The following is a 13,556-nucleotide window of genomic DNA, read 5'->3' on the forward strand; positions in this document are numbered from 1 at the left end:
AAGGTAGAAACAAAAACTAGAAAGCCATTTATAAATTGGAACTTCTATAATGCTCAAAACCATACAAATCCTTGGTTCTTCATCTTCTTCATCCGAGTATTTTTCCCTACCCCACAGATCAAAGAAACTTTATTCAAATTTCCATTCAATTTCAAGAAACTCCATTTTAGCAGCAGTTACAAAATCTCCTAAATCACATTTTTGTGCTTTCCAATTTCGAAAAGGTTGCAACTTTAAAGCTTTTCAAATGTCGCACACTCATCCAGTAAATTAAATCATCACTACCACAAATTTCCAACTTTTCCAAGCGTCGGATTTGAGAGAGAGGAAATAGGAGAAATTAGGGCTTAGTCTGTGTATGAGATAGAGAAAGGGCGAGAGGCACTGATCCTCACCGGAGAAGGAGGTAGCGGTGAGAGGGGGCGGCGAAGGCCACCGGCGCTGCATGTGCAGCGGCGGACGGCGACTGTGCGCAGAGAGCAGAGGAAATAGAGAGAGAGAGTGTCGGGCATGAATGAGAGAGATAGAGAGGAGAGTGAGCGTCGAGAGACGGAGATGCCGATGGTGGCGGTGGACTTCGCCGAAAATAAAGGAGAAACGATGGGAGCAGGGACAGGGAGAGAACGAGAGAGAGAGAGGGAGGGGAAAGAGAGGATGCTGGGTTTACTGATTTTAATTTCGTTTTTTCCTTTTTTTTAATTAGAGGGGATCCAGATCAAGTTGGGGCGGGTAGGGTGAAACCCGGGTGTATGGTACACCCGGGTGCACACAAGATTTTGCCTTGTTCGAATGCCCAGCCAAGAAAATGATTTTCAAGATTTATGTTGAGTTTTGAAAAAATTGGGTGTTGCGAATCTAATTAGAAAGTGATGACGAGTTATGAAAGTTAAGATTTGTGTTAGGACTACGAGTAGGGATATAAACGAGCCGAGTCGAACCGAATATCAGCGGGCTCGAGCTCGACTCGTTTAAATATTCGGGTGTTCGAGCTCGGCTCGAGCTCAATTTGAGCTTTTATCTTGGTGTTCGAGCTCGGCTCATGCGACACTCGATTCAAGTGTAGTCAAGGATGGCTAGAAAAAGTAAATTTTGAAGTTTGTAGCTGAAAAAATCAACTATCCAAAGTCACTTAAATGTATGTATATATGGTGACAAACTCACAAAAAATGTGCTATTTCTATATTATTATAGACATACAAAGTGAGTTGGTAAATTCGCAGACAGAAAGATGAAGAAATCTGAATTCAGCACTCACTAGCATGAGTACAGTAACGAAGTTCTACTTGTGGGGAGGCGAAGGCGGAGCCGGAACCGGAACCGGCGGCCCAACATACTGAGGAAGCCTTGCAGCTTGACGACGGCCTCTCTCCCTACCAAACAGATAACATGCAATCGCAGTAATTGAGAAGAACAAGATCACCGGCAGAGAAATCACCACCACGTACCCCATCAAACTCCTCTAAAATCTTCAAAACACTAACACAAGTGTTATTGCACTTGTAAAGTGGAACACTCAATATTTAATTTGGGATTCGCGCTTACACTACACCATCTTCATCATGAATAATAAAATACACAACATTTATCTTCACATTCAAAATTAAAGTATTACTTTTCGTATCTCTAATATTTTCTTAAAATAATTAAAGTTTCGTGTCATTTTGTTGCATGCTCGATGCCTTTTCAACAATTGTAATGGGAGCAAGATGCCTAGAGCGCACCCTCTCATATGTTTATTGTGATAAAGTCTACAATTTTTATCTGCTAAAAAAAATACACTATTTTTATTTCTTATCCAAACGGGGAAAGCTTCCTGTGCTTCATAAGCCATAGAGACACGTAGCCTACTACCAGGGACGGAGCCAGGGGGGGCTAGGGGGGGCTAGAGCCCCCTCCCAAATTTTGAGTTTTTTTTTTTTTTTAATTTCAAATATATATAGATATATGTTTATACCTATTATAAAATAATTTTGTTTTATAAAAGAGTATTTGGTTATTATATTCTCTCATATATATACTTAATTTAAGGATAATTCCGTTATTTAAAACTATATAATCTATGAAATATTGTTTGTTATTATTACTATTATACTTGTCTTTTAATAAAAAATGCCTAATATGTATGAAATGCTAAAAAAAATTATAATGTATTGAAACTAATTTATAATATATAGAAAATATATAATCTATGAACATATATGTTGTTTGTTATTATTATTATTATGCTTGTCTTTTAATAAAAAATGTCTTAAATATACGGAATGTCCAAAAAAAGTTTTGTGATATATTGAAATTATATAATCTATGAAAATATTGTTCGTTATTATTAGTATTATGCTCGTATTTTAATAAAAAAATACCTTAAATATACAGAATGCCCAAAAAAAAAATTCTCGGGTGCGCCCGAAATTAATTCCTGGCTCCGTCCCTGCCTACTACCCACCTTTCCTCAAAAACTGTAGTTTCTGGTTTCAGTGTTTGGATTCCTCATGCCTAAATCTTTTCCAAATATATATACACGCAGAGATAGAATATTTGGGCACAAATTAAAAGAAATGGAAACGAGGGGGATGAACACAAAGTATTTGTTCATGCGGCAGAAAAATAAAAGAAAATGATCATTTTCTAGCTTTTGCAGAGAACAGTTGTGAAAGCTTACCGGAAGAACGTTCTTAATTGAGTAATTTCCTAAGCAGTTGCAACTGACGCAGCTCAATTTTGGGAGAGAGAGATGCTGAATTGTGCACCGCCAACCTAAAGTGGATTTGCAATCTAATTAAGCAAAAGGGCTTTCTTTCTTTATTGTTTCCTTTTTGTTTTATTCTTATTCGTCCTCTGCTGTGGATGAACAAGGAAGTGTAGCAAATAGACACAACAAAATCAACGATTAAATAAAAGTCGCTAGTTAAGCCTATGCGATGCCATCACTAGATCGAGTAGTAATAATGATGTATCACCCATTTCTTATCTCTTTTTGCGATAAGGTCAACAACATACGACATGGGGCATGGAATCATGTTAATTGGGTTGAGTTAGGACTTGGGTTACAATCTTTTTTGTATAACCTAATCTACAAATATATCTTCAATAGTGTGGAAGAAAAAATGATACATCGAGGAAATTCCAAATCATGTCTATGTCAAGTGTTCATTTCTCTCAACTACATGTCATATTCATCATATATATTTATCTGGTGAGAAAACCAATGGATCTAATCAAGATCGGATCGATGCCACACTTAAACAGCACAAATTTTAATCTCCAGTAGTGTAGCAGCAGCATCGTATTTTTTAGGTGATTTAATAAATGAAGCAAGGGCAAGGGTCATGAATTATATCAAGAGAGAGTACATTACTTGACAAAATGATGCAACTTCATAAATAGAGGCATTGGTTGTATCTTGAACATAGGAGTTGGGGATGCCTCTAGTGACTAATTACAAAATGTGAAGTGGGATAGACACGCATGAGCATATTGCATCAGCACTCTCTGTCCAAAGAAGTAGGTAAAGCAACCCAACCCTGGAGGAGAAATTATATACTGGAGCAGTTAGTATGCCCAAGTAAAGTTAAAACTAGATTCCACTTTCAATAGAAATATACTTCCACCTTTCTTCTACCCGTTTTCGTTTTCGTTTCCGTTTCCTTCGACCACCACAGTTACATCCTATGTATACACGACCAAAGTACCGAGGAAACTAAAAGTGCAGTGAAGATTTTAATACACAAGGGAAGGGGAAAGGGGACTGACTGCTAGTTCATAGCAGCTGAGTGCATCTCCTCCAGAATCAATGCGAATATTCATCCCAGCGCCTATGAACTTAACACATGGGCTACAACCCTGGAGGAGATGATAAACTAACTGCCTTGCGCATCCCATGTCCCACTTCTGCCTTCTCACCAACTGGTTTATTTGACAACCGCCTCTTGTATCTTTTTAGAACAGATGCCAAATTTTCTTTGCCTTTAGGGAAGGCAACATCGCCTGCTGCAGTGCCTGTTCGCCCCTTGCGGCAAGATATAGCAAGTTCAACATCTTTGACTATGTCTAGAAGCATTGCTGCAGTCGTGAATTTTCCCCGGCCTAACTTTGAAGGAGGTGGCAAGCTGCCATTTGAAACAGGCGGGCTTGACTTTTGCTGGTATCCAACAGGAAGCTGAAGGCAGAAGCAGGGTGCCATTGGTGAACGAGGCTTTGAAAAAGCTAGATCAATAATCCCCTACAGAAGAGAACATACACTTAGAATCAAAATGGAAAACTACTGACAAGGAAGAATAAAATTTATGTAACTGATTGACTATTACAAGTGCTCCACTATTTATCCATCAGTAAAGCTGAAACCAAAGAATGTCCGCAAAACCAAGAAAAAATTGTTAAATAAATAAGAAACAGTCTAACTCATTGTAACCAGTTTATAACAGAGTGAACAAAATTTTCAGGAGCATATATAGTAATTAGTAAAGTTTTACCTGAAGACGATTTAGTACATAGGTGTATTTCCCCCAAAGTTCAGGCCTGCTTTCCATGAGGGAAAGTTCAAGAATCCTGTGGATGCACCAAACCCCAAAGCTTAGAATGAGATCTACTCGCCAAACACATCCATCACCACAATCAGGAACTGACATAAACTTTGACAGGTCTGTTTCATCGATTCTCATAGCAGTACTAAGCTTTCTGTCTACACTCCTAGTTTCAGCTTCATAAAGGATTCTCTCCCTTGCAGCTACTCGATCAATAAGGTCCTCATCAGCTCCATCATTTTGTCTGAACAACCAATCAGATCCTTCCAACTTCAGAAGTCTCATGATGCAACTTCTGAAAGACTGCAGAAGCTTTGCTTCCATTTCAATCAATGATGCAGCCTCTGGAATTTTTGACGGTGATTTATCAGCTACCCCAAATTGTTCATAAGGCTGCTTAGACCACAACGAACCAGCACCTGAACCCGAATTGTATTGCAGTGAAAAAGCATCACTACAAACCTTTGGAGGAGAAAATTCATTAAATCCTAAAGCAGTACCAACCCATGAAGAAGCACTTGAACTCATCTGCCCTCGAGCTGGCCGGCTAATGGATTGCCCGTAGCCCATAGAATTATCCCGTTGAGAGCTTTTATCCGATGAGGAATCTCGGTGAGGGATATAAAGTCCTGTTATATCTGGCAAGCTGTGATATTTCTTCACATTGGGCGAGTTATTGTTGTAATCCACGGGTTCATGAGAACTAATATCGTGAAAAGGTCTCTCAGTTATTAATGAATTGATTCGAGACACAGAAACAGGAATATTATGAAAACCAGGTGGCTTGCGCAACCCATTTTGTGGCTTCTGCCCTGATGGCCGAGTATACGAATCTATGGAGTTCGATTTAACAGAGGGTACTGAGGTTTGTTTTAGTGATTCCAATTGACTTTTTTGATAATCAGAACCTTTTTCTTTAGCCATTCGACCCAGATATGATACCATGTCATAACCATGAATAGTTGCTGGCTGTTGATCATGACCATCAGATGATGATGGGATATGCACACTGTGATAGCGCCTCTCACTATTGTCAAGGGTATTGTGGCTAGGATTTCTCACATATGCATCTATTAGATGCATTTGATTAGACCACATTGGCGACCCCTGCTGAACCCCAAGAGGTGATGCAATGTTACTTTGTCCAATATGTTGCATTGAGGAACCGTAAAAGCTAGAAGTTCTTAAAAGCTCAGGTCCTCTAGCACCAGGAGATGGGATATATCCAGTAGTATCTTTACTGATGCTTTCCAGTTTAACTGAAGCCAAAGATGATTTCGAATCTCCCTTAGAATCAACCCCCAACAAAACATCCAATTTTTTAGCCTTGGCTTCATGTGTAACTTGTCCATGAAAATCAAACAGCTGTCCCCAGAATTCATCAAGAATAGCACTTAACTGGCGCCTTGCAGCACGACCTAACCCTGCTATTCTTGAAAGACTTCCCGCACCACTTCCTACATCATCATTTTTTCCACCAACACTTCTGAAAGACCCTGGACCATCAGAAGACAAAGACAGGCCACTCTCAGAAACATCTTTGATCGACTCCTGAGGCTTCCATTGATCTGCTTCATAGTCCTTCTCATTCTGGACATCTCCCTCAATTTTCAACGTCTTCTCCACCATGTCTTTTGTTTCTGCGCTCAAGTCACCATCAAGCGATGATTCACTTTTACTAATCACATCAGATCCAGGAAAGGCAGATTCTGAAACGGTTGCTGGTGCCTCAGGATTACCTGGAGAAGCCTTTGAAAATGTAACATCAGATGTATTCTCCTGAATTGTAGTTAGCTCAAGATTAATCTCAGAATCCAAAAGTGTTTCATGCAAATTCAAATCTGGAGGTGGAGTCCGTAAGTTCTGATGGTTCCCAGAGAATCTCTCAGATGATAAAGCAGCTTCCTGCTTTTCCACACACTTTTCCAATTGATGTTGGACTTCACTAACTTCAGTTGGGCCTCTCTCTACAGATGGATCAATCACAGCAACTTTACCATCCCACTTCAATGCCTGTGTATCTACACTAGAACTTGCAGACTTCAATGGGGTAATTGCCAGCCAAAGCGTCAAACATAAGGAGGCAAAAGCAACTTTCAGAAGAATGATATATGAAATAGGCACACTACTTCCAATGTTCCACCTTAAACTAACAACCCAATCGCTACTTCCAAATACCAGTTCAATGACGAACACAATCTTTAAACCCAGCATGCCAATAAAGGAGGCTAGAGCAAAGAAATCCACCAGAAGAGGATTTTTGTATACTCCCATAATCGATCTGGAGGAAGCCACTCGAAATAAAGGGATGACAGAAGATGGAAGCAGAAGAGCAACCACAACCTGTGTAAAGATCAGGAGTTGAAATATACCTTCAGCTCCTGAATTCCAAACACAGAAAAGTGCAGGAATTATGGCAATTATTCTGATAGTGGCTCGGTGAAGCCAATCAGGAATCTCCAATCTGAAGAAATCAAGGGTAGTCACTTGTCTTCCAACTCCAAGACACCAAGATACAGCTACAAGTTGATTGGAGACAAACATAATGAATATTAAAGCAACTGAAGCTAACGTACTTCGAAATCCCTGCATCATCATCCAGAAAATTTCAATACCATCTGAAATACACCAGAAACAGCAAAAAGTGCATTAAAATGATGGATAAGACAACACTTAGCGGCTCCTACTACCAACCTGATCAAGTAATGATAATGCATCCTGTGAAGTGAGCGAAATTATTCCACTACTATAAAACACATTGGCAGCCAAGTTCACAAGCATGGAGTTCAACAGGAAAATGCCACTGAAGATGCATAAAGTGGCAAAAAAATGGTCATAACACAGTGCCTCTTTAGGAATGTCTATTCGCCCCTCACCCTGCAAAAAGAAGTTAAGCGAAATTAGCATAGGTTCACAAAATCAGTAAATAAAACTACCAAGAGTTCACAGAATCAGGAACTAAAAACACTTTACATAAATGAGACTATAGAACCATAAAAGCATTGTATTAGCGAGCTCCAATAGGCTCAAAGCATATATTTGCAACAAAAAATGCTACCATATGAGAGACAAATTTCAGACCTGTACAATAGAAGAATGGAGGTATAGGTTGTGGGGCATGATATTTGCTCCAACGATGCTCATGAGTGTGTATACGTTTTCTCCAGTCAACTTATTAAGAATCCCACCCGTGGAAAATGAGCTTTCTGATTGACTTACTAAAACTCCCGAGCCATAAGATGCTAATACGAAGCATGCCAAGCATATAGATAAGATCTTTGCCCTGGGATTTCCCTGGAAAATAGTTGCACCGTAACTAATATATTGCAAGAATCCAATTAACGAATCATAGCAGAATTAAGCATATAAACTTACAAGGAAGCTAGCAAGAAATGGAAACAGGATTGCATCAAAGCCAGTCAAGAAAACACAATTAAATAGGTCGATTCCAAGAACAGCATTGAGGCCATAAGCAGTGCCCAGGATCTACCAGAAGAAACATTTGTACAATTAGAAAGAGAGGATGTTAGAAGTAATAACTATCCAAATTAACTTCTGAAGGAATAAAATTACCATTGTGAGATCTAACACAATCATTGAGATCTCTGCTTGAATTCCTAAAAGTATGCATGTCAAATCATTGTATTCCTCGCTGCAAATCTACGGTATCATCAACAACAACAGTAAGTTCACATTCTTTTTTAGGGTTTATAAAGCATAAGAAATTCTATGAAGCTCTACAATATATAGCACTAAAAAGAAGTTTGATACAATTCGTGGCTTATAAAAAATACTACATAGAAGCATTGATGAAGAGGAATGGGAATGATGATGTCTATCAGTTTATGATTTTTAACTTGGAGACTAAGGTAATCCTAACTAAATATAGTCAAACTATTCAAGATCGCCAACTAGACAAAGGGAAAAGTGACCAATTTTCAGGCAAGTTGAGTTATCAGAATGATGATTATTGTCTTGAAAATTTATGACAAAAATGATTCCGCAGGACGGATTTCCTCGAAAATTGAAACAGATAATTTTGGACAGCTAGCTAGTTACATCAGTTGTATATCCAAGTAGAGTTTAAGAATGTTTGAGAATATTCAAGTAGATAACCTTAAACTAAAAGCAGTCAATCTCCTTGATTGTATGATGTTTGCAAGAGATCAAATTTGAATATACCCTACACGACTTCACATTTCATCCGTTTTCTCAGATTTTAGCTATAATGAAAAATAATGTTACAGATTAACTTATCCACGTCATGAAAAACTAAATGTTGAAGGGAAACAAACCACCTGTGCAAGATTCTTTCCAGTGGCAATTGCTACACGTGCGGACAGGTACTGACATAAAATAGCAGCACAGTTTACAATAAGCACCAGTAAGGACAAATCAAAACCAATCCGAGCACCACCCTCTATAGATGCTGCCCATTTCCCAGGGTCTACATAGCTGATAGCAATCCAAAGCACCGGTCCAATAGCAGCAAGAACCCGCCCTCTAGTTCTTGGCTGATAATCAGTTACCAGCGTCTCATATTCCATTGTTTTTTTCTTTTTGTAATTCAGAAATAGAAGACGAACTGCATTATCCTCAAGAGTGTCAAGCAGCTGCAAAGTAGGTCAAAACCAAGCTTGACTTTCACCTTGAGATGAGCAGACTGTGAAGTTAATCAGGAAATCCTTTGAGCACTTGAAAAGAAATCAACAATATAACTTCATCAGCATAGAGGAGTTTCAGTTCACAACTGAGCATGTGTAATGTTCCTCCCAATTTCACTGTTGTTTAGTTAGTCAATGCTGATTAAGAAAAATCTGGACACCACTAAATCTCCAACTAAAACCATCTTCATGCTGACGATCAATCAAGCCCATATCAAAATAGTTGACCTAAGCTATCAGAATTTTCTCATATCACGGGATAACTTCTGATTGAGTTAAACTCTGCTCAGCTGTACCCAAATAAGTGAAATTGGATTTTAACTCAATTAAAATCAGCAGCCCAGTTAGATATAAAATGCTGAAACTTCGTCGTGCTGCACTTTGCCGTTCCTGATCCCCAAAATAACAAAATATTTGTAAATAAATGTACATGTGATATCCAGTGTGGGAACAATTTCCTATTGATTTTAGCATTTTAACATGATCAGGTGATATAAACAAGAAAAATACTGACAGTTATAGTAATGTCCACTTATTTGAAGTCATACAAAGAACAAGTAGCTAAGCATAATAAATCAACACACTTAGTAAAATGGCCAAAGCTTTCATATAGATCTCAGTATTGGTGTCCAAATTCAATGCTCGCCTTCTACAAATGGTTTAACAAATTCAAATCTCAACCCCATGATGCTATAAGGTCACCCACCAAATGAACAGTAAAATCGTTCAGAAAATTCCAGAAACATGCAAAATCGACAAAATCACCATCAATAGAACTCTTTTCCATTAGGAACAGGAACAACGGGACAGAGGATACTCGGCTATAATCCATAAGCCACCATTAAGAATGTTTATGGAAGCCTAAAAGGCAAAATCAAAGTAACCATCTCCATCAAAATCCATCTTAAATTCTAAGCCATGCCATTAATGGAAACCAAAATCCCAAAAATGGAAATCAACATCTTAACGAAAGATGATGAAGCAAAAGGACGAAATTCAACAACTGACAAACAGCAGCACACTTAAGACGTAACAGATCTCCCACTTGACGACTAATACCACTAGAAAATCACAGAAGCCTCAAAGTAGACCTAATTCAAGAAACAACTCTCTGAACCCAAAAAAACCTAGAACAGGAGCCGAAATCTTGCATTCAGTAGAAGCTGAGAAATAATCACAACAATCATGCAGATAATTCACTGCAAGCCAACAATGGATCTGGACCTGATTAGCAACCAGATACGCACAAAACAAGCTGCGAATCCGTAGACACACCGAAGGCAAGCAGTTGAGCACGCGCATTACACGCAATTAAGCGCGTAGTTATCACAGAGATTGGAGCAAGGTGAGCACAGATATTTAGGGTTTTTTCATTCTCCCTACTTTATTACCGTAATCTCATAATTATTTACCTTTTCGCGTCGCGCTTTGGTCGTACGTGCTCAGAGTTTAGATCAGAGTCTTTGGCATATTTACTGAATGAAAAGGAGAAGCAAACTATAGATACAGAAAGAGAGATGTAGATAGAGATAAAGAGGAGTGTGAGCTGGGAGAGTGTAGATAGAGAAGGAAGAGAACATTTATTTTATACTACAAATTATTTGCGTACATGTTTGTGTGTGCAAAGCCTTGGGGTTGGGGTATTTGGGGGGTGGGGGTGGGGGTGAGATGTGGGGCTTTGTTTGGAAGATGGTAAAAATCTTTGGGGAAAGGGAGAAAATGGTGACCGCCAAGAAAAAGCTTCTTTAAGTTTTTTGCTCTTTCTGAAAAAAAAAAATCATTTATGACCTGACTTCAACGTGGAAATTTTGATTTTGTTTTATGTATTGTTCGGGATTTTTTATTTTATAGTATTTGTTTTTTGATTCTAGACTTTGGACTAGTTTATTTTTCAAACATACTAGTTTTTGCTTGATAAGTTTCGAATCGTTAATTTTTCGTTTGTCCGGCTATTTATAAATAACGTAATGATCTTTAAGTGCAGCTTAATCTTAAGCAAATAATTAGGCTAACATCGAATTAAACGATATATTTTTAAAAAATAAATATAAATATTAAATATAATCAAAATAGAGTGGATTTTGAAAATAGCCACTTTTATATAGTAAAAATAAATTTTACCCACTAATATAAAAACTTTAAAAAATACCCACATTGACCATTTTACCCTTGCATATAAATTTTTTACAAATACCCACGAATTCACAACCAGTGAATTCACAACCAAAATAAATTTTGGTTGTGAATTCAAGCTTTAAAACTCGAATTCACAACTGAATAACAAGTATTGGTTGTGAATTCAAGTTTTAAAGTTTGAATTCACAACTATAAATAGTGTTAGTTGTGAATTCGCGTGAATTCACAACCAACACTATTTCAAGTTGTGAATTCACAACCAATAAAACTTGAATTCACAACCAACACTATTTTTAGTTGTGAATTCACAACCAATGCTGATAATTCAATTGTGAATTCATAATTCAGTTGTGAATTCCTCAAGTTACTTGTGAATTTAAGAACATTTAAGTTGTGAATTTATAGATCTAGTTTTGAATACAAGAACATTAATCAATTTTCAATCCATCACCAAATTAACCATTTTTTTTTTGCTCCTGCCACTCCCCCAAATCGGAAATCAGGAAATTAACCAAATTAACCATTTTCCATTTTCAATCCATCACCAAATTAACCATTTTTAAGAACTTCTAGGGTTTCAGATCGGAGCCGGAGCGAGGCGATGATGCAGACTCGGGGCAGGGCGGCACTGAGGCGGCGGCGTAGGTGAAGGACGGGGCGGCGCCGGTCCAAGGCAGCGGCGGCAGAACAGATCGAGAGGGAGAGAAGAACTGCGATGAGAGAAAGAGCGAGAGGAGAGAGAGAGAGATGTGACGGCGGCATCGAACCTTCGCCGGTCCAAGGCGGCGGCGGCAGAACAGATCGAGAGATCCAGTCCAAGGCGGCGGCGGAGGGACGATCTGCCATGAGGAACGTGCGGCGGCAACGCCGATGTCGCCATGGCCGTCCTCGACCGCCACCGCTGTGTGCTCCAGTCGATCCGCCGCCTCAATGGCCGCCCTCGGCGGCCACCGCCGTGCTGCCTCCCGTGGCGGAGATGGAGGAGAATGTGAGGAGGTGGGAGGCGATATACATGAATGAGAGAAAGAGAGAGGCGTTGATGAATGAGAGAGAGAGAGGAGAGATCAGCGAGTAGAGAGAGAGAGAAATGAGAGAATGAAATAAAATTAGGGTTTGCCCATTTATATAGAAGGGTAATTTAGTCCATTCAACAAAAAAATGGGTAAAATTTTAAGTTTTAATTTGAGTGGGTAAAATTTATTTTTGTTATAAGAAAGTGGGTACTTTAATATATTAACACATCAAAATATAAGCAAATCTATATAATATATAAATATGAGTTCTAACATAAATTTTTTCCCATCAAAATTTCTCTCTGTTTCACATATCTATTTTAATTTTGATTCTTTTTTAAAAATCATCACTTTTAATTCATAAAAAAATATTTAATATGGATGTTAAATTAAATACATGACGAGATCTTTAATTTGATTTAAAAAATTATAAAAAAATAAATTTAAAATAAATAAGTCATTATCGTTTAAAGTTACAAATTAATTTTGTTTTCTCTCTAATCTCTCATCTATTCTCTCCTCTGTCCTATTTCCTTTATTGGAATGTCACCGTTCTTTTTTTCTTCTCTTTCATTCATTTTTTTATATTAATTTTATTTTTTCTGTTTTTTATTAGATATCATTTTTAATATTTTTTATTCATATTTTCTTTGTTGAAATAGTTTAATGCAATTAAAAAGATTAAACTTGTATTTGTTTATTTTAGAACTCTCTAGCTTAAACAATAATTTTGTAAAGGTGACATTTATATTAATATAAATTTGTAGATAAATAAATAATTAATTAATTAATTATATAATATATATCTTTAAAATTGAATTTCAAATATGATTTAGATTTATTAATTTGGGAATCATTATTGATTCTCTTTAAAAATAAAAAATAAAAGTAAATTGAAGAGTTTAATTTTGTAGTACGCTATTTAAATATTTTAAAATTATATGTACATTTTATTTTTGAAAATGAACGACATATATCTCATGTTGAACCCTTTACTTTTTTACTTGCTCATTGATAAAAGAATAATTGTATGTAAAATAACACAAATAAAAAAGAGTAAAATTTTGAAGTAGCTAAAATGAAGCATAAAATAAAATCAAGCCAAAATGTAGGATCAGGCACACGGATCGCGTGTCGGGTCGGGTTAGGCACTTATGGCACTATTAGTGCCAAGATTTTACTTTGGTTTTAGTGCCATAAGTGCCAACGAAAATCCAAAATAA

General features: G+C 37.4%; 1 protein-coding gene across 3 annotated transcripts; it reads right to left on the minus strand.

Moving 5' to 3' along the window:
- Positions 1 to 1,087: 1,087 nt before the first annotated feature.
- On the minus strand, positions 1,088 to 10,801 carry LOC130997739 (ethylene-insensitive protein 2.1). Of its 3 annotated transcripts, none has more exons than XM_057923149.1 (9): positions 10,597 to 10,801; positions 8,819 to 9,574; positions 8,094 to 8,180; positions 7,896 to 8,006; positions 7,602 to 7,814; positions 7,215 to 7,397; positions 4,470 to 7,106; positions 2,660 to 4,219; positions 1,088 to 1,370 (listed from the first exon to the last, which is right to left on the minus strand). In XM_057923149.1, exons 2-8 carry the CDS (start codon positions 9,065 to 9,067, stop codon positions 3,833 to 3,835), a joined length of 3,867 nt encoding a protein of 1,288 aa, XP_057779132.1. In that variant the 5' UTR covers positions 9,068 to 9,574; positions 10,597 to 10,801; the 3' UTR covers positions 1,088 to 1,370; positions 2,660 to 3,832. The 3 variants fall into 3 exon arrangements, with proteins under 3 accessions (XP_057779132.1, XP_057779130.1, XP_057779131.1); XM_057923147.1 differs by having other exon boundaries at positions 1,088 to 1,466; XM_057923148.1 differs by having other exon boundaries at positions 1,088 to 1,476.
- Positions 10,802 to 13,556: the final 2,755 nt, after the last annotated feature.

The sequence above is a fragment of the Salvia miltiorrhiza genome, chromosome 8, assembly GCF_028751815.1.
Source record: "Salvia miltiorrhiza cultivar Shanhuang (shh) chromosome 8, IMPLAD_Smil_shh, whole genome shotgun sequence".
Classification (NCBI taxonomy): Eukaryota; Viridiplantae; Streptophyta; class Magnoliopsida; order Lamiales; family Lamiaceae; genus Salvia; species Salvia miltiorrhiza.